Source organism: Mycetomoellerius zeteki, unplaced genomic scaffold (assembly GCF_001594055.1).
Source record: "Mycetomoellerius zeteki isolate Tzet28-1 unplaced genomic scaffold, Tzet1.0 scaffold823, whole genome shotgun sequence".
Taxonomy (NCBI): Eukaryota; Metazoa; Arthropoda; class Insecta; order Hymenoptera; family Formicidae; genus Mycetomoellerius; species Mycetomoellerius zeteki.
Window position 1 is genome coordinate 181,414 of NW_017257855.1, and position 26,567 is coordinate 207,980.

At 33.3% G+C, this 26,567-nt stretch overlaps 7 protein-coding genes across 9 annotated transcripts in view; 3 read left to right on the forward strand and 4 right to left on the reverse strand.

Moving 5' to 3' along the window:
• Positions 1-7,733, forward strand: part of LOC108729999 (CF transmembrane conductance regulator) — a 9,604-nt gene extending 1,871 nt beyond the window's left edge. Inside the window, exons 2-18 of the mRNA XM_018459433.1 lie at positions 1,959-2,069; positions 2,198-2,332; positions 2,388-2,592; positions 2,688-2,907; positions 2,983-3,139; positions 3,205-3,454; positions 3,662-3,853; positions 3,957-4,243; positions 4,312-4,495; positions 4,606-4,955; positions 5,013-5,233; positions 5,339-5,536; positions 5,892-6,122; positions 6,200-6,430; positions 6,512-6,810; positions 6,928-7,575; positions 7,658-7,733. Of these exons, the coding sequence (XP_018314935.1) occupies positions 1,959-2,069; positions 2,198-2,332; positions 2,388-2,592; positions 2,688-2,907; positions 2,983-3,139; positions 3,205-3,454; positions 3,662-3,853; positions 3,957-4,243; positions 4,312-4,495; positions 4,606-4,955; positions 5,013-5,233; positions 5,339-5,536; positions 5,892-6,122; positions 6,200-6,430; positions 6,512-6,810; positions 6,928-7,575; positions 7,658-7,684 (3,946 nt within the window). The 3' untranslated portion in view covers positions 7,685-7,733. The remainder of the gene's footprint in view (positions 1-1,958; positions 2,070-2,197; positions 2,333-2,387; positions 2,593-2,687; positions 2,908-2,982; positions 3,140-3,204; positions 3,455-3,661; positions 3,854-3,956; positions 4,244-4,311; positions 4,496-4,605; positions 4,956-5,012; positions 5,234-5,338; positions 5,537-5,891; positions 6,123-6,199; positions 6,431-6,511; positions 6,811-6,927; positions 7,576-7,657) is intronic.
• Positions 7,734-8,887: 1,154 nt separating this feature from the next.
• Sld5 (DNA replication complex GINS protein SLD5) lies at positions 8,888-9,813 on the reverse strand. Its single transcript, XM_018459438.1, has 2 exons — positions 9,643-9,813; positions 8,888-9,572 (listed from the first exon to the last, which is right to left on the reverse strand). Exon 2 carries the CDS (start codon positions 9,568-9,570, stop codon positions 8,920-8,922), a length of 651 nt encoding a protein of 216 aa, XP_018314940.1. The 5' UTR covers positions 9,571-9,572; positions 9,643-9,813; the 3' UTR covers positions 8,888-8,919.
• A 616-nt stretch (positions 9,814-10,429) lies between these two features.
• Lop1 (long wavelength sensitive opsin 1) lies at positions 10,430-13,253 on the forward strand. Of its 2 annotated transcripts, none has more exons than XM_018459437.1 (6): positions 10,430-10,753; positions 10,966-11,311; positions 11,386-11,633; positions 11,717-11,975; positions 12,057-12,223; positions 12,357-13,253. In XM_018459437.1, exons 2-6 carry the CDS (start codon positions 10,982-10,984, stop codon positions 12,484-12,486), a joined length of 1,134 nt encoding a protein of 377 aa, XP_018314939.1. In that variant the 5' UTR covers positions 10,430-10,753; positions 10,966-10,981; the 3' UTR covers positions 12,487-13,253. The 2 variants fall into 2 exon arrangements, with proteins under 2 accessions (XP_018314939.1, XP_018314938.1); XM_018459436.1 differs by having other exon boundaries at positions 10,432-10,753; positions 10,976-11,311; positions 12,357-13,251.
• A 192-nt stretch (positions 13,254-13,445) lies between these two features.
• Positions 13,446-16,143, reverse strand: Lop2 (long wavelength sensitive opsin 2). 2 transcript variants are annotated; one of them, XM_018459435.1, is made up of 8 exons: positions 15,749-16,143; positions 15,435-15,673; positions 15,226-15,332; positions 15,050-15,156; positions 14,802-14,949; positions 14,621-14,731; positions 14,335-14,501; positions 13,446-14,255 (listed from the first exon to the last, which is right to left on the reverse strand). In XM_018459435.1, the coding sequence occupies exons 1-8, from the start codon at positions 16,012-16,014 to the stop codon at positions 14,135-14,137; spliced, it is 1,266 nt and encodes a 421-aa protein (XP_018314937.1). In that variant the 5' UTR covers positions 16,015-16,143; the 3' UTR covers positions 13,446-14,134. The 2 variants fall into 2 exon arrangements, with proteins under 2 accessions (XP_018314937.1, XP_018314936.1); XM_018459434.1 differs by having other exon boundaries at positions 15,435-16,143.
• A 325-nt stretch (positions 16,144-16,468) lies between these two features.
• Positions 16,469-19,009, reverse strand: LOC108730004 (COMM domain-containing protein 2). Its single transcript, XM_018459439.1, has 6 exons — positions 18,844-19,009; positions 18,224-18,457; positions 18,073-18,150; positions 17,056-17,138; positions 16,798-16,971; positions 16,469-16,720 (listed from the first exon to the last, which is right to left on the reverse strand). Exons 2-6 carry the CDS (start codon positions 18,288-18,290, stop codon positions 16,514-16,516), a joined length of 609 nt encoding a protein of 202 aa, XP_018314941.1. The 5' UTR covers positions 18,291-18,457; positions 18,844-19,009; the 3' UTR covers positions 16,469-16,513.
• Positions 19,010-19,520: 511 nt separating this feature from the next.
• On the reverse strand, positions 19,521-21,305 carry Pfdn6 (prefoldin 6). Its single transcript, XM_018459440.1, has 3 exons — positions 21,083-21,305; positions 20,181-20,376; positions 19,521-19,818 (listed from the first exon to the last, which is right to left on the reverse strand). The coding sequence occupies exons 1-3, from the start codon at positions 21,144-21,146 to the stop codon at positions 19,689-19,691; spliced, it is 390 nt and encodes a 129-aa protein (XP_018314942.1). The 5' UTR covers positions 21,147-21,305; the 3' UTR covers positions 19,521-19,688.
• Positions 21,306-22,349: 1,044 nt separating this feature from the next.
• LOC108729997 (phospholipase A1) lies at positions 22,350-25,718 on the forward strand. Its single transcript, XM_018459429.1, has 6 exons — positions 22,350-22,960; positions 23,028-23,169; positions 23,422-23,546; positions 24,707-25,014; positions 25,125-25,218; positions 25,460-25,718. The coding sequence occupies exons 1-6, from the start codon at positions 22,815-22,817 to the stop codon at positions 25,608-25,610; spliced, it is 966 nt and encodes a 321-aa protein (XP_018314931.1). The 5' UTR covers positions 22,350-22,814; the 3' UTR covers positions 25,611-25,718.
• Positions 25,719-26,567: the final 849 nt, after the last annotated feature.

Here is a 26,567-nt window from a genome sequence, read left to right on the forward strand (position 1 = left end):
TGGGATCGCAGACTAGCATTTCATTTCTGAATCTATATGAATCTACTAGAGTTCACATTATTATATTTATCTAGACGTATAGAAACGGATTCAGTGTATTCAGTCTCTACAAAATTCAATACCTTACCGCGGATAACGCTTCGATAACTTGATTCATAATACGGATTTATCCAATCCAATCCGTTCTCGTTTGCTGAGTATACAATGCTGTCATATTGCCGACAACGCAAGATAACATTGATGTAGCTATCTTGCTGTTAAACAGCTGGCAATACATAAGTTACGTTTACACCGTGCTTTAGGCCGTGGCCTATACAATAGATGTCCTTGTTTATCCTGTATATTAAACAAAGACACCTATCGTATAGGTCGCGGACTAAGCGCATGGTGTAAACTTAGCCATATACACATTGTTATCTACATGTTGCTGCAATGTCGATATATTCGAAATCGTTGAAGACAAATCTACAGCAAGTTGTCAGCATCGTAAGCAATCACAAATTTGTGAGATTTTGCTGAGATACGCTTTGCTATCTGGATAGTACTTATAAACAACACAGTCTAAAATTATGACATAAGACGTCTTTAAGTCGTCTTTTAGTTTAGACGCAAAAAACGTCTTATGACCTGATTTTAGACACTTTTTGTTTGGATAACGACAATTTGCATTAATTAATATTAAATTATGCATTAATATCTCATAAATTGAAATAATAATAATAAGTTAGAAGCCTTAAAAGAAAAAAGCATGGAAATAAATCATACTTATTTCTGTATATAATCTAGATATATGTAATTTATATAATTTAATTATTTTCTTCGAAACACAAAAATAAAGGAATTTTTTATATAATATATAAGTTCGTTCTACCGATTGCAAATATTGTTTTATTGAAACATTTTTTATTTTAACATATTTTGTAAGAATTTTTATTGTGAGTTTTATGCTATGTATTAAATATTACGTGATATTCTTACTTAACACGTGTTTCTTTCCATGATTTTATCTCAAGGCTAATTCGATATTTAGCATTGTTTCACAATTTGAGCCATCAGAAGTCTTAAGATAAGATAATGGAAAGTGATAAGCATTAAATAAGAATATTATATATATTTGAAATAAAAGATTTATTTATCTATTAAGTAATTACTAGATGCTATTTCTTATATCTATGATAAGCAAATTACGTACATCTGCTCTTGACCGAAATTAGCTAAGAATTATCAAATGATAATAGATAGTAACTGTGTAACTGTCTTACTCCATATCTTATGGATATGTATGTATACATACATATGTATATACTTAAACTTGACTTTCACAGTATAATGTGGTACTTTGGATTATATATTATGCTGTTACAATACGAATATATTCGCACTTTATAGTGTTTAGTATATTTTAACGAAATTAGTTTTATTTTTCATAGCACAATTAAATATTTTATTATGAATATACATTTTATAATAAAAATACATAACATCTATAATACGATATATTTTTTAATCTAAAGTGCAATCCTATACTTCCCCTTCAACATAAAATTATTTTATGTTGAAGGGAAGATATATGATTGCAAAGATAAACACATAATAATAATAATACTTAATTTATTTTTAAAGAACAATATGATTACTTTAGTATTTGAACATGTCTATTTTAATAAGAAAGTGAAATCGAGAAATGTATAAAATTCTTAGCAACTTAAATCAAAATCACAGCAATAGTCATAAATATACGTCATAAATATAGTTAGGATTACCATCACAATTTGGTAAAATCTATAAAGTATTTTTCAATAGAATTTTTTTGCTAAAATCAGGTCAATATTTGATGAAGTAATTGGATTATTCTACTCGAAAGCGGGACTTCTGGTCTCGTTAAATATTTATCTTATTAAAGCAAATATATTCTCATATATATGTGCTACATAATTTCGTATTATGTTATATTTAAGGTGGTTGGCAAGAATAATTTGGTATGGGAAAGACCATGACTTGGAGATGAAAAATGTATACAATATTATGCCAGCTGATGATAGTGAATTTCTAGGAAACAAACTGGAAGAGTAAATAATTTTATCTTTAAGATAAATTCATATATTGAGATTACGTTGGATTACGTCAATAATTAGCTTAGTATTACTAAATTATTGATAATATTACTGCTATTTTTCTAGTACGTAAATGCTTTCAGGAATTGGAAAAATGAAATGCACGCAGCTAAGAAGGATGGCAGGAAGCCTAAATTTTTCGCAGCTTTAAAGAAAACGTTTATATGGTCATTTTTTTATTACGGAGGATGGGTTTTAGTGTTAGCTGTCGTTGTGAGGTAACTACATATTATAATGATTTCATTGCTATTTGCTCAAAAATACGTTTTACAGAACTACGCAAATATATATTTTGGGTTTGTTCATTTGGCACTTTGATCCAAGAGCAGCATCTACTCAGGAAGAAGCGTATCTCTACGCTTCTGGTATAATAATCTTAGGAATAATGGTGGTGATGATATCTCATCATTCGAATATGGGCTTAATGGAGATTGGAATGCGAGTGAGAATAGCAAGCTCTTCTTTAATATACAGGAAGGTCTCTATTAATTAGTGTTTTAAAGGTTAATTAGTGTTTTAAAGGTCTTTGGTCCATTCTCTAAGAATCTTTTAAATATCTGTTTTTCTCTTTAGATATTACGCTTATCCAGTTCTACAATCACCACTCCAGGACAAGTTGTTAATCTGTTGTCAAACGATATGTCAAAATTCGAACAATTATTTCTAACGTTACATTATATTTGGATCCTACCTATACAAGGATCCATAATTGCATTTATGATCTGGCAGAGCGTCAGCATCGCTTCATTAGCCGGTGTATTTCTCATAATAATTCAGACTATTCCTCTTCAAGGTAACGTACAGTTGCAAACACATAAAATAATTAACTAACTATATAATAAGTTACTAATTTTTACGTACTTTGCAGGATACATAACTAAATATACTTCGAAGTTTCGTTCAAAAATCGCAGTAAGAACTGACGAGAGAATTCGCTTGATGTCCGAAATAATCAAGGGCATACAAGTTATTAAAATGTATACTTGGGAGAAACCATTTGCGGAACTAGTTAATCGTGCAAGAAAGTTCGTACATATTTTAGTCTTATTGTTATTACGAAGAAATCTAATGAATGTATTATTTCGTCTAGATATGAAATCAATGTTCTCACGCTGATATCGTATCTAAGAGGTTTCACGTTAGCCTCTTATGTTTTCACGGAAAGAACAACGTTGTATTTTACAATTATGGCCTATGTACTTTGTGGACATTCTATATCCGCCGATAAAGTATTCTCACTGGCACAATATTTTAATCTTCTTCAACTTACTATGGCGATATATTATCCTATGGCCGTAGCGGGTGCTGCTGAAGCAGCAGTTTCTATAAAAAGAATTGAGGTAAAAGATCAATTTACTTACAATTAGTTGAGACCAACTTTAAAGATAAAAAGAAATATAAATCAGTCAATGATTCTTACGTGTTAAATCAAAGCGATAATAGAAAGATAAGAAAAATTTTAAAAATTTCAAACGCTTGTTACGCAATAAATAATTATCATACAGAGATGCTAAAAAATGAAATTAAAGTTTGAAGTCTTTTACTAGAATTTCCTGTTATTGATCGAGAACGTTCCATTGACACAATCTTCATCAACTGTCAAAGATATAGGTATTTTAATGAAAAATGTTAGTGCTTCGTGGACAACCACTACAATTGTAAATACATTGCATAACATCAACATTCAAATTAAAGACAAAAAACTCTACACTATCATTGGTCCTGTGGGCGCAGGCAAGGTATATTGAATACTTTGTATATTTGTGTGCATGTATATAATATTTTGTATAAAGCGAATTTTAATATTTATTTTAAGAAAATTTCTTTGTGTTTAATTTTCAGAGTTCTTTCCTGCAAGCAATTTTAGGCGAATTGAAATCATCGCAAGGTCAAATACACATAAATGGCAAAATATCATATGCTAGCCAAGAACCTTGGCTGTTCACCGGCACAGTGCGAAATAACATTTTGTTTGGTCAGCCTTATGATAACGTTAGATATCAGAATGTTGTAAGCGTATGTGCCCTTACGAAAGATTTCGAACAACTTCCGTATGGTGATAAAACCTTAGTCGGTGAAAGAGGTACAGCACTCAGCGGTGGACAACGTGCTAGAATTAATCTAGCAAGGTAAATTTGCATATATTTGCAAAATAGTGTTACGTATTTTCAATTTTTACGTAATTTACTATTTACAGAGCTGTCTACAGAGATACAGATATTTATCTCTTTGATGATCCTTTATCAGCTGTTGACACTCACGTTGGTCGACACTTATTTAATGAATGTATGAATAATTACTTGCGAAACAAAACAAGAATTCTCGTGACTCATCAATTGCAGTATTTGAAACAATGCGATTACATTGTTATTCTTAATAATGTATGTAAAATATTATATTACATATGTATATATGTATAATTATTTATGTGAATACATTTGCACATTATTATAAGTGTATAAAATTTAATTATGTGAATTTTTTCAAAAAGGGTCAAATTGAAGATGAAGGTACGTTTACAGCCCTTCAAGAAAAACATGCGACTTTTTTGGAAATATTAATGAGAACCGAAGAAGTTAATGAAAAGATGAAGGAACCATTAAAAATTAATGCAAATTCTATGTCTGATGTAACTCAAAACGGTAACGTTAATAACGAAGACACGGAGAAAGCTGAACCTCAAGAAACCGAAGAGCTTCTGGCTAAAGGAAGTTTGTCAAAATTTATTTACTGGAAATATCTTCGTAGCGGTGCTTCGATCATCATGATTGTCTGCTTTTTGTTTTGCACAATCTTGGGACAAATTGGAAGCAATGGTTGTGACTATTGGGTCGGTTATTGGTAAGTTCTTATATAAGGAAGAATTTATTTCTAGATGTAATAAATTTTATAATACAGGACGGTACAAGAAGAGACGCGTATCAAAGCTATGCGCGAACTACAGCATAGTGCAGTGAATAATTTTACAATGCCTTTCTCCACACTGAGATCTACTAGACAAATAGAAAATGCATCAGATATTAATAATGAGTTTACCGAATTTGTAACAACCACAGACTATTATAGAGAGGATATGTCCAATGATACTATATCGTCACAAAATTTTACTATCAATAACTGTTAGTATTTCCTACTTTTCTTATAATTCTTATAATTCTTATATCTAGTCTTGTAATTATCGTAAATATTTTATTACTTTATTTCAAATTAGATCAAAATTATAGATAAGAATATATACTACCTCGATACGAATACGGCTTTATGGATTTATGGAGGTTTTATTACTATCAGCATTGTGGTAACGACAATAAAAAATTTAATCTTCTTCAAGATATGTATGAATGCCAGCAAGAATTTACACAATTTCATGTTTTCGTGTGTACTTAAAGCACCAATGTCGTTCTTTGACAATAACCCATCCGGTAAAGTATATCAACTTATACAAGGTTATATATTCCACTTTTCGATGAACTTCAGCTCTGTCTTATTCTCTTAGGTTTCACAATATATGGTTACCTAAAGATTAAAGGTAATCAAGAAATTCATAAATGAATTTCATTGATGAATCTGTTGGTAATCTTTAATCTTTAGGTAACCATATATTGTGAAAATAGGCCTTACTCTCTTATGCTCTTATTCTTTTACTGTTTTGTTTATCTAGTAGGTAAATTACCATATAGTTTATCCGAAAATGGAATAACCGGCCCTTAGTGTTTAATCAGTAATTGTTAATATAATGTAACGGGATGCAAATAAGTAAGAATTGTACTTTCCTAGGTCGAATTTTAAATCGTTTTTCAAAGGACGTGGGCGCAGTGGATGAAATATTGCCCAGCACTATGACAGTATCTCTTCAAATATTTACAGTGATGATTGGAATTCTGGTGCAAGTATTTATTATCAACTGGTGGATTATATTCGCTATAATCATTATGATTTTCTTGTTTGGCATGATAAGAAAAATTTATCTTCCAATAGCGCGAACCACAAAACGGTTGGAAGGAATTGGTAAATTACTTTCTTTCTCTAGACAATTTGAAGCTATTTTTTCGTGTCCAAAATTAACATTCGTTTAAATTTTTTAGCGAAAAGTCCTATGTTCTCGCATGTAAACTCCACATTGTCGGGTCTGACGACAATACGTTCTACTGGTGCCCAGGAGATGATTCGCAAACAATTCGATGAACATCAAGATTTACACACTAGCACTTATTCACTAATTATCGAAACTGGCACAATATTCGGTTTTGCGCTAGACATAGTATCTATCGGATTTATTGCCGTCGTTACGTACAGTTTTGTTGCGTTGAATGATGGTAAAAGTGTTTGTTACAATTATTACAGAGCATTTATAATAATAAAATATTTATACAGATCTTTTTGCTTTTTTTTGCTAGAAACTTTCGCCGGACATGTCGGTTTAGCTATTTCGCAAGTGCTCATTCTATGCGGTATGGTACAGTACGGAATGCGTCAAACTGCCGAGACGATCACACAGATGACGAGTGTAGAAAGAATAATGCAATTCACCGAGCTCGAGAAAGAGGGGCCGTTCGAGAGTAACCCCATAGATAAACCGTTGAGTAATTGGCCCTCTAAAGGAGAAATTAAATTCGATCGTGTTTATCTTCGATACTACGAATCTGAACCACCCGTTCTCAAATCTCTAAGTTTCGTCGTTGAACCTGGCATGAAGGTAATTACTACTTGTTGTACAAATGAAAAATTCATTATCAAATAATCTCACTTCTAAACAATTACAATTATATTCTAAATTATTCTAAATCATTCTCTCTAATATATAATTTTTTAGATTGGAATTGTGGGTCGTACTGGAGCCGGGAAGTCATCTCTAATCGCCGCCTTATTTCGCATGGCAAAACTCGACGGCACTATTTACATTGATAACGTTGATACGAAGAAGATTGGTCTTCACGATTTGAGAAATAAAATCTCCATAATACCGCAAGAACCGGTATTATTCTCCGCTACGCTTCGAGATAATCTCGATCCCTTTTATAAATTTCATGACGCTGATCTGTGGAGTGTTTTAGAAGAAGTAAAATTAAAACACATGATAGATTCCTTAGACTATCGCGTCGAGCAGGACGGCAGTAACTTTAGCGTCGGACAGCGACAGCTGATTTGCCTAGCTCGCGCGATTTTACAGGCTAATAAAATACTTGTGCTCGACGAAGCTACTGCTAATGTGGATCCTACGACGGACGCATTCATACAAGCCACGATAAGAAAGAAGTTTGAAAACTGCACGGTATTAACAATAGCGCACAGATTGAACACGATAATGGACAACGATAAAGTACTGACAATAGATCAAGGTCAAATATTAGAATTCGATCATCCATATATTTTGTTACAAAACGAACAAGGTCACTTCAGTAGTATGGTGCAAGAAACTGGAAAGGCGATGACAGAACAACTTAAACAATGTGCCAAAGAGGTAAATCAATTGCTCTATCATATGGTGATAAAGATTGAGAAAAAAGTTAAAAAGATATTTAAGTGTAATATTTTGTTTACAGGCGTATAAACAACAGCGTGTATTATGATTTACTCTGGAAGTATATTACAACATATGTTTGTGTTAACAAAGGAACAAATTTACTTAAATTTTGTTTTACTTAATTTTTCAATGCTTTTGAAACAATATTTTTAGTGATAACTGATTAGGTTTCAGTACTTAATTATTTTAAATAATTCGTACTTATTTTTTTATAAATTGTGTATATACAACATTTGTGTGTAAGGAAATAATATTTCTATTACCTTCGGTGATAGAATTGGTAAGATGTCACAAAATATAGGGAAGTCCAAGTTGGAAGTCAATCTAATTTGTAATATCACGTAATCCAGCTTGAATTTACGACTGTGTTTCAAGACAACAAATAATCGGCGCGCAGTTTGCTTGAACAGGAAATTGTAAGATTCATACAAAAATATTATTGGGCATCAAAATTCTTTGACTCAATATGGCCTTCTTTGCTTATTTGTGTTAATATTGCAAAGTAAATTTATCATTTTTCTTTTTAGTTACACACAATTAGGCCTTTATTAAATTTTTATAAGTAGCATTTTATAAAAGTTTAAAAGAGCTTCTAATAGTATTGATACCATTTTATAACTATTTGAATATCATATAAATATCAAATTTCGTTTGAAAAATGCCGACAAAGCACAATATATCGCAATATAAGTCTATAATGTTGTCAATAGTTAAATGGTTGAAAAATTGAATTTATCTAGGAACATAGTGTGTTCAATGCTGTATCCAGGGTCGAGAAAATTACTTTATAAAAGTAATTTGTTACTGTTCTTTTTTATTACATTATACATAAGTTTAAAAAGATAAATTTGAAACAAAAAATAATTTACAGCAAATGCCATAAATTAATTTTTGAGCTAAAACTAAATACTGTTAATAAGACACCTAATATTTTGGGCTAAGGTTGTATTTGTACAAAGTAACTATTGTATTCATTACAGTTATAAAAAAAGTAATTGTAACAGTAACATATTACTTTCTAACTCTGCTGTATACAATATTAAACTTCCATACGAAATAAGAGAATATATTACCTGTTGACAATCGAGTAATAATGTAAATTTTGATATTTTATATAAAATACAAGTTGAAAAAAATTACTAAAGATTTCTTTTTAATAAATAATCATATTTAGATTTTGTAATGATAAATAGAAGTATACAATTGTACATACTGATCCATAAAGAAATATATCACAACCTTTCTCCTCTCTTAACTATGTTTCCTTGATCTAGAAGAACATCAAATCAACTGCACTACACCGGATTTAACCAAGTGCGCTACGGCACTATACTGTATGATATGCTGTGAACCTTCCTCAAAGTCTATCTCTTCATTCAGCATGCCAGGCAAGACTATGCCGGGAATCCTCTGATTGGCACGCAAAAACACATGTGCCTGCAAATTAGGCTTAATAATAAACTTGTTTGCCTCAAATCGCTGAAAGTTAGGCGGCATGTGCTGTAAAGCCACCGTCTTGAAGAACGTCTCCAGATTGGCCAGGTATTCCTTAGCGAAGCGCAACTCTCCTGGCGTCAGATAAGCTTCCTCTGGACTTCTATTTGCCTCCTCCGACAGGATATGAATCGTATATCGTTCGATCTTCTCCAAACGTGCTCGCAGATAGCTGCTAATGACGTATTTGATCCGATCGAGCTCCATCCGGTGGACTAGCGCTCGCAGATCCTTCTTGTCTAACCTCTTGATGTTCTTTTCCATGTGCGCGATCTGTTGCAGCATGCAGTCCACCAGGTCAGACTGATGCGGCAAGATCTCCGGAGCGAATCTCTCGTTCATCCAGGCGTTTTCGATCTCCTGGAGCGCCGTCTGCGCCGTCAACTCCCCGACGCCATCCCCATCGTCCAGCAAACTGTCCTCGAGGCTCTCCTCCATGGCTGTTGATTATAGCAATCGTTAAAAATATTCACGCGCGAAAAAAATGCATTTTGTTTTTCTTTTGCGTACCTGTCGTGTTGATTTTTGAAGGTATCTATCGTTGATATAAATATTACGAATCATCACGATGCTATCACCAATCCATCATCGTCCATCACTTATGGCGGGACACACATAACCGCTATTCAACTTTGCCAGTATTTACTTCTCGGCACTCGGCAGTTCGGCACGTTCGGCAATTCCCGGTTCGGGCCATTTTGAATCGCTTTCGAATTTCCCACGTGATTATCTCGAAGTTCATTAAATTTCGATCTTACTATCGATTGCGTTTGAATTTAACCGCGCAGTATCTCGTTCGAAATCGACGAATTCTAATCGTTGTATAAATGTATAAATATACTGACTATCGGGAGGGATAAAGATAGCTTTCGTCCATTTTTACAATTATTTTAAAGCGATCTCATCATTTCGTTTTATCCAAATTGTCTTTATTTACAAATGGCACGTAACACAAATTTATGCGTCATTTCTGACGTCACGATTGACGTCAAATGGCTCCTTTGTGGTGATTACTCAGGAATCTTAAATAAAATAAAACACTTTATATATTTATTTGTATTTACAATTTATATTCCTTCCTACTCTTTTGAAGCTATAATATAATATAATATATAAACTAACTAAAATTTATAAAAGATATATAAAACAAATACCTTTTAAAATTATTTACCGTATTATTTTAATATGAATTCTTCTTTAACAATTAGAAAATTTATTAAGACTAAATACTGAATCGTTGATTTTAATCAATCTGTACCATCGAGCGATTTTCTGCATTCTATTCTTGTTGCATCCTCGTAAGGTTTCTGTGTGCGGCAACTCAAGGTACTCCCAAGGTATTCCCAAATCCTGCGTAATCTAATTGAGAACTTCTTAAGACTGTTTGCCGACTTAGAAAAGTGTTGTATATAGTCGCAAACACGTAAGATCGCGACATATATTTAAACGCGGCTTGTCGTCGCACAGCCTCGAGCCGCAGCCGATGGTGGACCGAACAGGGAACTCTACCTGCAAGCGTCTTCACGGATAGGCCGTTACAAGACATTACGCCGACGATCCTACAGTTTACTTGGATTAGTTCGTTCACCACGACGATTTTTTCCAAGTAGTACGAACGAAGGCAAGTCACGATTTATGTTTGTCCAAATTTATTTTTTTCGCCGTAATTATCTGCAAGGAAACGTGAAAATTCGGTGAAGCCTCAAACTTGCTGACGTCGAGTAACTTCCTATCTTTGTTTCGCATTTTTATTTTCAAATTCTTTCAACGTTAAGCAGTCTAAACTCTAAATAATATATAAATAATCGCATAAGAGAATATTAATTAATATAGACTCTCGCAGTTCATCATGTCTTTCGTATCCGGACCAAGCCATGCAGCTTACACATGGGCAGCACAAGGAGGCGGATTTGGTAATCAAACGGTGGTCGACAAAGTGCCACCGGAGATGCTCCACATGGTCGACGTTCACTGGTACCAATTCCCGCCGATGAATCCTCTGTGGCATGGACTTCTTGGTTTCGTCGTCGGTGTCCTCGGTACAATATCTGTCATCGGTAACGGCATGGTGATATACATATTCACCACCACCAAGAGTCTCCGCACTCCGAGCAACCTGCTCGTCGTCAATCTCGCCATCTCTGATTTTCTTATGATGTTGAGCATGTCTCCAACTATGGTGCGTTCTAATCTAAAGCATTCGCGAACGAAATATTCGATGCGATCTGTATATTCAATTAACAATGTGCACAGGTAATCAACTGCTATTATGAGACTTGGGTGCTAGGACCCTTGTTCTGTGAATTGTACGGCATGGCGGGCTCCCTGTTCGGGTGTGGCTCCATATGGACAATGACGATGATCGCATTCGATAGGTATAACGTAATTGTCAAAGGCTTGTCTGCTAGGCCAATGACCATTAACGGCGCCCTCATTCGTATATTCGGTATTTGGCTCTTCACGATGCTTTGGACAATCGCCCCGCTGTTCGGATGGAATCGGTGAGATGCAAAAGTCTAAAATAATATTAATTATTATTAAAGAATATTATCAATTATCAGCAACATACATTTCTATTTTACAGCTACGTGCCTGAAGGCAACATGACTGCCTGTGGTACCGACTACTTAACCAAGGACATAATATCCAGATCGTACATCCTGTTCTACAGCATCTTTGTCTACTTTATGCCGCTGTTCCTCATCATCTACAGCTACTTCTTCATTATTCAAGCCGTCGCTGCTCACGAGAAGAACATGCGTGAGCAAGCGAAGAAGATGAACGTCGCTTCTCTGCGATCCGCCGAAAACCAAAGCACTAGCGCCGAATGCAAACTGGCGAAGGCAAGCCCTCTTGCTTGTAAACTCTCTCGAACCAATTTGTTCTCATTTATGCGGTCGCTGTAACAATATTATTAATTATAGGTAGCTCTCATGACCATTTCCTTGTGGTTTATGGCGTGGACTCCGTATCTAGTCATCAACTACGCAGGCATCTTTGAGACGACCAAAATTAGCCCGCTCTTCACAATTTGGGGCTCTCTCTTTGCCAAAGCCAATGCTGTGTACAATCCTATTGTGTACGGCATCAGGTAGGTCGCAACAATTCCAATCTCTGAAGTATGTCGTCATTGGAATGTATTTTTACAGATAGAATACGATAAAGTAGATGAATTGTTTCACGTGCTTCAAGCGGAGCTAATCTTTTTTTCTGTATGATTCCAGCCATCCCAAGTACCGAGCTGCTCTCTTCCAAAGGTTCCCGTCTCTGGCGTGTGCCACCGAGCCGGCGCCTGGCGCGGACGTAATGTCCACGACTACCATGGTTACAGAAGGCGAAAAACCTGCCGCATAAAATAACAACGATCTACATATCGATTTTTTGGACGATGAAATAGATTCACTAAATGGATGTAAATGCCGTGAAATATTATATTCTCGTCATACAGAAATCGCATCATCATGAGTTGTAAATAGCTGCATTAAATAACGTGTGCAAGAGAGATATGTCTCTAACGAGAATATACTTAACCGTGATATTTTATATAAGAAAAGTCGTACGATTAACTGTGATCAAAGCGAGAGTTCCAGCCAAGCGAATATGCGAAAAACTTTGACAGAAAAATCGAGGGCTAAACAGTTTCATTATAGCTGTTAGTCTATGAAACATTGTATGGTTCGGCCGCACCACGAGACGAATCTCTCATAGATGGATCATAGCGCAGTTTGTAAATTTTATCATCTCTTGGAATACATGGTCACTTTGGAATTAGCAAATATATAATGTCGCTAAAAGTATTATACCGTGAGCGGTATGCGGTATTATATCGCTATATAACGATATCTGTAATTAATTTTATAGAATTAAATAGATACTGCATGCAATCACATACGAATTCTATTTAACCATAAAAATTTTTTAACGTGTGTGTATGTGTACATGTACACAGGATGTCCCATTTTTATTAAAACAGCCAATTTCTAGAAATTACGAGACTTTAGAGAAAGTTTGAGACAAAAGTTGTATGACTTCAAGGGAGATACAAGATGATGTTACCTACCCAGTAAACGAGATTTCAATTCCTATTAATAAATAAAAATGCAATGGAATTGAAAAGGATTTATTCCAATGTTCGCGAATACATACTTCTGAAAATCTGAATTCATTTCAATCCATTTCAATCTCATTCTCGTTTACTGGGCCTTTTATTTTTATTTTTTACGTGAAAATGTTTCAAGTCTCACAACTCGAAAAGTACTTAATAAAAATAAACTTCATTATATACTATTTTGAAAAGCTCTCGATTACAAGAACATATAAAAAAAAGATGGAGGGTTCTATTTAAGAAATTGAAGATGACCTTCACGTGATCTTCAAATAATTATCCAAGGTCAAACCAATCTTATGTCCCCCTCAAGTTATGCAACTTCTGTCTGAAACATTTTTCTCTAAAGTTTCATAATTTCCAGAAATTAGCTGTTTTAATTAAAATGGGACACATATACACGCATCTAATACTATGCACTAGTATTCTTTTTATTATATCTTAAGATTCTATAGATTCTACTAAATCAATACATGCCAAATGACTTATTGAATAATATCCTTCTGCCTAATACAATTGGCACTAAATGCCTTCTATCATTTATTCCTGCAAATATTTAACATCTGCAATAAAAGTAAAGAACAAAAAAGATTTTAAATAAAATGAGAATTCATCATGTACAGCATATATCATGGAATCAGCCCACTCAGTTTCTATATATATAGCTTTTTGCATAATCACCAATTATTGAAGCTTTACAAATCACAAATGTTTCATATGTTTTACATTTATCACACAAACATACACGCACGCACGCACGCATGCACGCACGCACGCACGCACGCACATATACACGTGTATATAATATATCCAATATTATTGATTCGTTTCCTCGAGAAACACACCCTAAACATATATCACAATATTTAGAAATTACAATACATTGTTTTCTTGAAATTATGTTGCAGTCGTAGTAGATGATGTTTCCGCATTTTTTGCAGCCACAGTTGGATCCTCAGTCGAGCCACATACAAAGAAAGGTAATTTTTCCTTTAGCGCCGCTCTATATTTTGGATGACTGTGCAGAGTAAAAAAAATATTAATGCAATACAAGAACATTAATGATTACATATATTCTATTTAAAAATCTCATTTACCTTATTCCATAAACAATTGGATTATATATAGCGTTTGCTTTTGCAAAGAGAGATCCCCAAATGGTGAAAAGAGGACTAATTTTAGCAACATCGAAAATGCCGATATAATTAATAACCAGATACGGTGTCCAAGCCATGAACCATAAAGAAATGGTCATTAGTGCCACCTGTAATTAATAAAGTAAATACATATGTTAATCCTAACTTTCTTCAGATCATTCTTTCAATGTTTTAGTATATTTCTTATAACTATACACATATATAATATATTTCTTTTTTATCTCACCTTTGCCAGTTTTGCTTCTGCACTTATGTTTTGATTATCTCCAGATCGCAAAGATTGAACATTCATTTTCTTAGCTTGTTCTCTCATTGATCTTTCATGAGCAGCTACTGTCTGTTAATTTTGAAAATGTATTTAAGGCCAATAAATTTTTTTCAATGCTATAATGTATGAATACTCTTACCGAAACGATAAAATAATAGCTGTAAATTATAGTAAGCAGCGGCGTATAATACACAAATATCGAGTATACCAAGATGTACGATTTAGAACTCCAATCCTTGGCAAGATAATCTGTACCACAAGCGGTCATATTGCCTTCTGGCACATATCTAATCATATTAAAATATATTACAACACTCTCTTCTCTATTGTAAAGCGCGCGCACAACATATTTTTTTATAACCATAATTTTTATTATCTTAATGTTACCTATTCCATCCCACCATGGGCAAAATTGCCCATATTGAACCGAAGAACCAGATTATTAAAATTTCGAGCAGTGCTTTCTTAATGGTGAGTGGCTTTCCCGCCATACCCTGAAGAGATTTAGGCATGTTGGTTTCTGTTCACATACTAATAATAATATAAAAGTATATTACACATACCTTTACTATAACATTATATCTGTCCAAAGCAATAGCAGTCATAGTCCATATTGAAGCGCATCCACATAAGGAACCAACCATGGCATGTATGTCGCACATTAGCGATCCTTAATATAAAATTAATTCATACATTACTTACATATTATCAATTTAAACTTATATTACAAATGACAATAATTGGTATGATGGAAAAACAAAGTTTGCATTACCTAATATCCAGGTCTCATAGTAGCAATTGATTACCATATGAGGCGTCATAATGATCATCATGATGAAATCCGAAAACGCCAAATTTACCACTAGAAGATTGCTCGGTGTTCTTAAGGAGGGTGTCATCAAGAACACATATACTACAACACCATTTCCACACCATCCCATAAACCCTAATACAATCATCACAAGGCCTAGAATTTTGTGCCATATTGGATCTATCGGTGGAAACTGATACCTGTAATTCCAAAGTTCAGTGAGATTTACTTTACAAACACAAATGGTGTAAGAATATGGAGAAATCGAAAGTAACCAATGTAGATCGATTAAGTGTATCATATCCGGAGGTACTTTATCCACTACAGTTTTATTATAGAAAGACATAATTTGCTGCATAGCTCGAGGTCCGATCATCGTTGTTAGTACATCAGCAAACGCCATGGTGGAGTTCTCAGAGAAAATGGTCAAATTTTCGGTACTTACTGTAACAAGGGATTCCATTTTCTGCAAAATATTGGTAATTAAGTATGGACCATTTAGAGATATAATGCAATAGATACAAAAATAACAGATATGCATACTTCTTAACACTGGAATGTTTCAAGATGCAATTGTTCCTGTTGGATCTAGTTTCTGAATTCGAGGCAATTAAAAACTTCTAATTTGTAAAACATCAATAGTCCGTGATAAAGAATAACTTGTAATGGTAACTGTGTCATATTCATAATACAAGTGGAAAAAGAGCGCAATTTCTTTTATATAGGTATAGAGATCCAATAAAATCATCCAATTATATATGTAAATGTACCTATCCCCTTAGTATAATGTATATGGATGTAATACGCATGCTATGCAGATTACTGTCACTTATTATTTAGGATGATCCGATCGAAATGAAACTTTACAGATGCTGATAATAAATGTGATTTAGATAATGGAGTTACATTCATTCAGTATTCTTTATAGATAAAAAATTTTTTATTCAATCCTTTATACTTATATCTATTTTATATATAGTTATATATTACGCACTATATTCACACATTGCCTCAAATGTAATTACAAATTACAAAAAACCTCATTTTATTGCTCTTGAAATTCTTCGAATATGTTGACTGCGACTTTCTTGCAGAGCTTCCTCTAACTCTTGAGTTATATGAAGCAAGTTAGTTGGATCGGTTTGTAGTACAATGTGTTCAATTCTCTCGGGATTATCGGGATTCTTCAGCGACAAGTCAAGAGAGATAAGTGGTGCAACTTGTTTCAACAAGGATCTTGACGCAGTCTATGACGCAGAGTAATATAAATTATAACTCGAAACGTTCGGAGGAAAAGAAAGAGAGATACGGGAGACTCCACTACCTGCACTTCAAATCTCCATTCCATGTCATGGTACCTCGGCAGTTTAAATCCAATCTCTTCCAATGCATCCGAAACCTCGTCCTTCTTAACGTTGTACAATTTACTCAATATCGCCTCCTTGTCTTCCGTGAAACCTAAAGCGACTATGGAATCTCGGAAATCCTCCGTGCTTAGCTGTAAAACTCGAAATTTTCAGGTTCTCAGGTTTTTTCAAATAGTAAATACCCTGTTGTCTTGCATTACTTTGGTAGGTCTCACCTTGTATTTGCAACTCTCCAGCAAGAGATTGACCAAACCCTCTACCGAATTTTTAATCACATCCAGCTCAACGTTTAACTTTTCTGAAATGAGAATGAGGTAACTTATGCAGTTAGTAATCATACTTTGACCGTTAGAGCAATTAGTCATCTGTGTTTGCGTTAAACTTGTGTTTTTTAATTCAATAATAAATATATAGTTGTATATTCATGTATTGATAGGATTAAATAAAGTAAATTTTATCATTTAAATGGTTATTAAATGGCGGATCTATAATTTCTGCAATCATTCTGTCATTATATTCTGTTAAAAAATTTTGATCAGGATTGTGCATTTAATATACATAGTAATTTGCATCTATATGCAACTAATGTAAACTATATAAACTATAGATGTTTTTATTCCCCTGCAGTAGAACTTTCTTTCTCGCTTTCGCCAAATATCAAATATATATTTATTTTACTAGTTCCTAAAGTGCACATATATTATTTGAGCTAAAAAAAATAGATCTCAAATCTGTTCTTTTTAACTAAACTTGTTGTATAGTTTCTTCTTTTTCCTTTCCACATTGAAGAAAAAAAGAGAATAGTCTGCAAGTTTAGCTAAAAAAAAAATAGGCCTCTTATGTCTTACATATCATATGTGTAAATAATCTATAAAAATGACATTGAAGCCTCCGTTCTTTGTCTTTGCATTAGACTGTATAAAACTTTTATCTTGCTTATATATATTTATTTATCAATACTCTAGTCAGATATATTAACAGTTACAAAACAATTTCTTTCTGTATTGTATTATCCAATGTATAATATCTTTATTTTACATTGTTTATATTGTTTACACGAAAAAGATTCGTGTAAATTTAATGTAAACATAAAAATTATATGTAAACGTAATCTTGAAATATATGGTACAGCCCTAATTTTTATATTTCTGCTAGCATTCAATGAACAAAATTAGTAGCAGATAATTTCAAAATCTGCTTGCAAAACTAAATGTGGTTATACAGATACATACGAGCAGCAGCGTTGTACACTTTGACATTCGGACCCTTTTGCAAATAATCCAGAGCCAATTTGCAGAAATCCTGTAAAACTACGAAAGGAATGTGCTTTTACGTTTCTCTGTGAAAGATAAATTCATTCATCGGCAGACGATTCGCTCTTACCTGGCGATGATTGTTCGACTAGAAACAACATGTGCTTCTTGTGATCTGGCTTCAATGTTAACAACATTTTCGCTCCTGCTTGATACGTGTCGTTTATCAGTTAAAATTTTTAATCAGCTATGAAAATCAACAGCCATCTGCAGCCATTCGACGATCCTCGAATTATTTTCAACTTTCAAGACAGGCGGTATTACGTCGTCGCCATGTTGATTCTTGACTCCTCTGGCTGCTTTCCTTTTAGGAGACACAGTCGACACAAGTGTCGTTCTATCTTTGTCACTCTCTGAATGTCAAGAAGGATAGAATGACGCTTGTGTCGATTTGTATCATCAAAGCAATGGCTACGTTTACACCGTGCGTTTAGTCCGCGACCTATACGATAGATGTCTTTGTTTAAACTACAGGTTTAACCTACAGGATAAACAAGGACATCTATTGTATAGGCCGCAGCCTAAATGCATGGTGTAAACGTAGCCAATGGCCTGGACGTACGTTTTTTCCGCGGCCTATACCCTAAATTCGACCTAATTCAGGTCACATTATTTAGGCCGCTCGCTGTAAATACTACTATACCTGACCCAACCTGTTGTAGGTCAGGCCGTATTTTTTGGCGCCCTCACCTAAAATAGGTCGTCTGCTTTCTCGGTGTAAATTCGCGACTGACCCGACCTGAAGCTTCGTAGCCATTTTGCTCGAACAGCTGTTTTGTTGAATTTGAGAGTTAGGTTAAACCGGTAGCCATACTTACGTCTACTTGCTATAAGCGCCTTTTTCATGACTTAATGCGCATGCGTTTAGCGATTCTTGGGTCCATATGGAAATAATTTGTACAAAATACGATAGATGGCTCTAATTCGGACCAGCGTGGACTAAATATGACCCAACCATTTTTTAAGTCCCTTTCGGTATAAACGGTTGGTGACTAGACCTACTTTGGGTCACGATATAGGTCAGGTCGCTATCAGTCGTACGGTGTAACCGTAGCCATTGTCCATCATTCTTCATTGTTGTATGGACTAGGCAGCGTGCAGTTTCAATAATTGTTCATAAATGTGTGTTCACATATCTTGAACTAATTCTCTTATATCCACATTTCTATCAATGTAGATCAATCTTATTGTCTTTTTATTTTTTCCTAATGTTCTAAGGATTGGACTAAGATAAAGAATAAATTAAAGCTAAATTTTACTATACATTAGAAAGTAGTCAGTCATCTTATTAATTAAGGATCGATTTTGGGGAAAAGGAGAACATTGTGCAGTTTTTAATTTACATAAATTGCATTTGAATGACATGTAGTCAAGATTTGTATTAATAATAGTATGTCTATAGTATAAATAAATGAAACAAATACAACATTTTCATGTACCGAATTATGAAGAGATTATACTTAACAGTGTCACTTAAGCGTTAGTTATTAATTATACAACTGTAATAATTCCACAAAGCCACGATCTGTACAATATTATGATTTCGATTGATTTATCGATCCTTTAATCTGGGTCTGTTGAAACGCTTGCTGCAATTTATCTATTACATCCCTCTGCGAGTCCAGCTTCTTATCCAGGGTAGACATCAAGTCATCCACGCGTTTCCTGAAATTCGGTTCCTTACATGTAAATCCGAAACAAATTTGCAGTTCGATTTCTAGACTGGTATTCATATAGTCGGTTCTTATTTAGGCCAGTATTCATAGTAAATTCTTACATTTAAGATTGTCTTAGAGTACAATCCAAGATGTCATGTACCTTCTTTTTCTATATGATTTATGAGGGGAAGGAGTCCTTTGAATTTTAGAATTCAGAGGCCAGAACAAAATTTAACCAAAATTTATTCCAAAAGCCATTAGAAAATAAGATCTTCTATAAGTTACTTTATTATAAAGTTTTGATCCTCAAAGGGGTAAACAGTTTTAAAATAAGAACGGACTATGGAATATTACTCTAATAAAACCTACAGTTCGGACTTGATGTAATCCATACGCTTGTCAACATTTTGTTTGGCCTCACACAATTCCTGCTTTACGAGCACAGGTCCTATGAGCTTGAATACATCATTCTCTTCCTTTAAAATATCTAGCTCTTTCTTCACCATGATATTTTCGTTCAGCTGACCATCTAATTGCTGTCTCTGGCTCAGCGCCTTGTTGTACTCTGCAAATACAATAAATACATTAGTGTTTTTTCTTTATATATAATAGTCTTTATATAGTAATCTTTATATAGTTGAGGCTTTTTATCTATATTATCTATATGTCTATTCGCGTTGCTTGCACTCGGCATCTTCGCTTTCTGTTTTTTTAAAGCCAAATATATATCTATCTCATTTTAAGTGTAAAAGCATTTGGGGATTTCATGTAACGCGAACAGACCTTATATGGCTGTATTATCACTAGCAAATAAGGTCAAATAAAAGAAACAATAATATTAAAAATATTAGGAATTTTCCAACAAGAGAGACAGATGAGTGTAACAGTGAATCATTACAGCCTTGTTGTTTGCCAATGTTAAACAAAGATAAATGATCACTGTGTTACTGTTGCTTGTCAAAAAGCTCCCAATGAGAGATAAACGAGGAGCTTCAGCTTCCTTTTATTTAATGACTTTTGCCAATACCGATTAAATTCAGCCAGTAATAATTAATAGTCGAATTAATTAAGTACAGAATTGAGAATATATCAGAAAATATTTGTTAATTGTGAATACAAACAGTAATTAATTTCGTCAGAAACTTTCAAAAATTTTAAATCCGCACTCGGCAACTCTGATGCTTTATTTCAGAGATCTTATTGCTGCACGTAAAGGAGGAGCAAGATTTACATTAAACACTTTCCAGAAATAATTATGAACGTTTCTTAACCTTTTTGGATTTGCCGTAGCGTGTCGGCTTCATTTTGAAGCTTCTTTTGAATCTCCTCTACCATGATTATCCGAAAAATTACTTTTAACTGTGCTAAGAAATAAACCGCTGTCGCACTATGAAGTTTTACAAATAAGCTTTTAACGATAACACCGGAAATTCTTCTTCGGAAACTTCGCCGACATAACCAAATCAGTATTTTTTTAGGTCCGTTCTTTATTCCTGCACTCTCTCAACTGGTGCACGCGGTGCAATAAGTTGAAGTGAAACAAATGTATATTTTGCACCATGTGCACCAGTTCAGAGAGTGCAGAAATAAAGAACAGACATTCCGTTCTTCAATTGTTGCCCCGCGCGATTCGATTCGATATATTTCGATAGTTTCAATTATTGCTTTTTTGCGATATCAAATTCACAATTTTTTATTATACATATAAAAGCATGAATAAGTATACATACTTGTAATGTTATATCTTATTTATTGCTACAAAATTATAATTTTTTTCTCTACAGTTATCTTTTTTGATAATCAAACTCAAACAATATTAAAATTAGATTTAAATAAAATTCGAGTATTATTGAGTTGTGTCTCTAAACATATATACACATCCACGAAACTAATAAATCATAAAATTAGTGCTATCAGTACTACTATCACTTAAATTTTAAGTCATGCGAACTTTCATAAAACCGTCATCTTTAATAGTATCTCGTCGATGTCTCCAGGTTTCTCTGTTTATGTTTAAAGTTAATCAAAGATATCAAGCCTTTAATTTTGTAAAATAAAGCTTATGAATTACAAATAAATAAATAAATAAAAATTAAATAAATAATATTTAAAATATGATTATATATTATTTTTAAATTATATAAATTTTTTAATTTAATTTTTATTATAATTATTACAATTATTAAATTTATTATTACTTATTATTTTTTAATATCGACAAATAGTTGCGTTTAGTTTTAAACATGCGCCTTACTAGAAGAGAATATATTTTAGCAATTGTTATAATTATTGCATTGTTACCAAAACAACTTCACAGCATACAAATATATCACATAAGTAAATTTCTTGCTTATTACTTACTCGTTTAGTGATGGAATTATTTCGTGATTTAAAATATGCAATTTTCTCATTTATTTTTGCAAATTTATATGAATATGAATGGCTCGTCGAAGAAAACAGAATTTCATCGCAAACTGTTTTGCAAAAATCCTGCAATTTTTCCGTTTACGATTTCAACATTCTTATTTGAATATTTCGTGAAAATACAAGATCGTTAAAACGTAGTATATAAATGTATATTTTCTATTCACTAACAATTCGATGAGATGTCAAGTACAAGGACACATGATAAATGTCACGCTGCAATATGTCTATAAATAACAACATCAAGTGTGAATAATCATGTTCAATATTTGTCTGTACGGTACTTTATCATCTTTTATTACCTCATAATATCGGAAATGAAAGCGAACCACAAAAAGAAAAGGTGCGCGCGGTGGCAGCATACATTGATCGTTCACCATTGATACCATAATACTGCCACAAATTTTCTGCGTTTGCTAAACAATTTAGACAGCCGTTAATGTTGCAAGTCAATACTTATATGCGTATAAAAATACAAAACATCCTTGTGTACGTATAAAAGCTCGTACTATTGCAAGGTTTGATCTAGTTCTATCAATTTCTCTTTGATAATTCATTAATATATTTCTTTTGCACACGATGAGAACTATTGCTACGATACTTGTACTTTTTCTTATACAATGCACGTATTTACGTGCCGAAATTAATCACGTGCCTGCGATGGGCAAATTCACGGAGAGCTGTATCTTCGGCGTTAAATCGGTATCATTATATCTGTACAACAGGTAAAATAGGTGCAAATATCCATTGTCAATTCATCTGTTGTGCCAATTATATTTATCTTCGTTTCAGCCATGTTACAGGCGAAATGGTCCCGGATAACGAGCTCTGCAACAATATTGATCCGTCGCAACCGGTCACCTTTGTAGTCCATGGCTTCACTAGTTACGCAAATTCGTCTCAAACTAGAGATCTGGCCATGCAATTGAAACATGTAGATATTACACTTTTGCATGAGTAATAATTGGAATGAAAGTACGACGTACCTACAAAAAACGAAAATTTAATTTTAATGTGAAAGTATTGTAAAACATAATCAAGAACAAACAAGTAAAAATTGATAAAATAATTTCTTGATGAATTGATGAATTCTATACTACGTATTGAATTTTATACACTCAAAAATTCATCAATTTATTTAATAAAAAATCAATTCATTTAATAAAATAATTTCCTGCTTTAATAGAAAAGCACAGTATTTGCGATGGATTGGTCTCAAGCAGCTTGCAAAGATGGGATACCCATCTTGAAATACACGGGGTATTATAGTGCGGTGATCAACACTCGAGAGATAGGTCATCTTTTGGCAAAGTATAACTACTTTTAAAAAAAGATCGATAACACAAAATAAAATAATATTAATGATTAAATAATGACAAAATAAGCATAGTATTCGCTTATACTTTACACGCATGCACACACACATATAAGATGATTTACTTTAATCTTAACAAATATTTCGAAAAATATGAAAGATACGGAAAAACATTTCAGATAAAAGCGAAATAGTTTCAAGGGAGACTTTTTGATTACATTATTTTTTTCTAAGTAGAGACTCCAAAAATATATAAAGGTCATCTCCACTCTTTTTTAAATGGAATTGTATACTTTTTTTTACAAAATATGATTCTTCTAATTATTCTGCACATAAAAGTAATAAAAGGTAGAGATATTAAAAAACTAATAGTTTAAGAGATATTTTATACTTTATTCTGACACATATTGATGTAAAATGTTAAAAATTTCTCGTAAACTATTAATTTTTTTATTTAATCATACCTTAAAGCCTATTCTACAATGTGTTTTTTGTTTCCTGTTTTTTTGCTTTTTGCTATTTTTTGTATCTTGCCTTTTTGTTTCTTATCCCGTTTTTCGTTTTCTGTTACTCGAGATAAACGTTAACGAACTTCAAAAGAAACAGAAAACACATATCAAGAAATATAATTGTCGATAGAACGATCACAAAGAGGAAAAAAGCAAAAGGTAAAAAGCAAGAAACAGGAAACAAAGAGCACATTGTAGAACAACCATAATACTTCTATAAATAGAATTAGAAAAATCATATGTAAAAAAAATTACACAGAATTTGCTGCAAAATCTCTGCAATATTATTGCAATATGTAATGTTGCTGCGGTATTGCAGCAGTGTTGCAGCAACTTTTGTGCAACTTTGTGCTGTAGGAGATAATTCTATTTAAAAAAATGGAGGTAACCTTTTCTATCTTTTTGGCGCCTCTACTTAGAAAAAAAGCGTATTCAAAATACGTTGCTCTCGAAACCATTTTACTTTTATTTGAAACATTTTTCCGCATCTTTTGTATTTCTGGAGATCGAAATTGTGAAAGTTAAAATAGGATACCCTGTGTGTGTGTATGTATATATGTATACGCACAAGCACGCACACATACACACGCACGTGTATACATACCAAAGATGCGATGGTCCGTAATAATCGAATTTTCATTTTGCAGCTATACCATTACCTTGAATAAACAGTGCGGTGTTCCATTAGAAAAGATAACGTACTTCGGCCACAGTCTCGGCGCGCACGTGTGTGGCTTCGCTGGGAAAAATATCAAGAGTTTGGGCTTCGAGATTGAACTTATCATTGGTGCTGATCCCGCACGTCCGTTATTCAGCGGCAACAAACCCGAGGATAGACTTTGCGATTCGGATGCCAAACGTCTAGTAGTTTTCCACACATCGCAACTCGGGATGGCGATCCCTATGGGTGACCTCGATTTGTACTTCAATGGCGGACAAAACCAACCAGGATGCGGTACTGAGAGATCAATTACATCTAATTATTGCATATAAAGAGACACTGGCTAGAATAATACAAAAGAAGCGATAAAAGGAAATTATAAATAAATCAAATTCACATTTTAGGCTTAAATTTCTTTGCTTGCCCGCACAGCAGAGCTATTGCTTATTTAACAAATATTTTAAAAAATAATTGTGGATTCCCTGGTGTTTCTGATAGGTAAGTCCCTTCCTTTGATACACTTCAGTTTAGCTCAACTTTCACGACCATTAAATTTTCCTGAAAAATTTCATTATATTATATCATTTACATAAAACATGTTGCGCGCATATTGTTGAATTTGTTTTTTTCAAGCCATTCCAAAGGTATAAATAAGATGTTATTTCGAATTATTTATGTACAGATTTTCTGTTATTTTATAATTATTGTATTATTCATTATGTAATTTGGATTTTTTCAGTTCATCCTCTTATCCTAATTCTAACACAACAGATTGCATTATGGTGAATAGCAATGTATTAGATTGCAACAGTTCCATGAAGGGAAAATATTATGTATTCGTTGATGAGCATTCTTATTGTACAAAGGAAACTTTCAGCTGCAAACAGTAATAGCAGTCGTTGAATTTGAAATGTCAGTTTTGTTATAGATAAGAGAATACATAAGAGAAATGAAACTTTACAACAAATTATTATAAATAATTAAATAAAATCGTTTAACCAGCACACGTAAGTCTTCCTTTCCCAAGATTCTTGAATCATTACTGATGAAAGAAACGGAACGATTGTAACTGATAAAATTTAATAAAACTAAGTTACTTACTTATTAATAGGTAAAAATTAATAAAGGATACGAAAAAAGATGAAGATAAGACTACCACAGGAATTTCATTGCGCATTATCGTATATTTCTCGATTATCTTACTGAATTAAATTTTATAATAATTATACTTTTATTATCTCATTCGTTCTCTTGTGTATGTGACGTTCTTTCGTTATTCGCCTTAAAATGGCAGAGATACTTTCGATAATCATCTGCCATGGGAATAACTCTCGTTCGACGTTAATTCGCGTCGTATGAACATCGCTCAGACGTTTCTCTCGCATCGTTTATCGTACATCGTGTATTAATAATCCCCTTGTCTTTCTTTCCTTTCTCTCGCTTCGCATTCGTAAATAAAATACATTGTCGCGTTGTTAATGTTTTTCGAACAGCCATCTCTGTAGTTTTCCTTAATCAATATTGATACATCGATGTGTCGCAAGATTAGAAATATCGCTCGGAAAGTTTTCTCGGTTAGTACAGATAAATCCTTAATCCGTATGACCTGTGTGTTCAATCAATTTGATTCGTAATTCAATATATTCGTTAAAATAATTATCAAAACTAAGTTAGAAGATCCTAATTCTTAATCTTTCCCTTTTCTTCTTATAACGAGTCCGCGTCTTGTAGTATCACAATATGTGATGATGCACATTAATGACGCATTCGAAGAAAATTAATGTGTTTGCAAAGATAATAAAACTCCACGTTATTTTACTGTAGCGACAGTAAAATCATATCATATT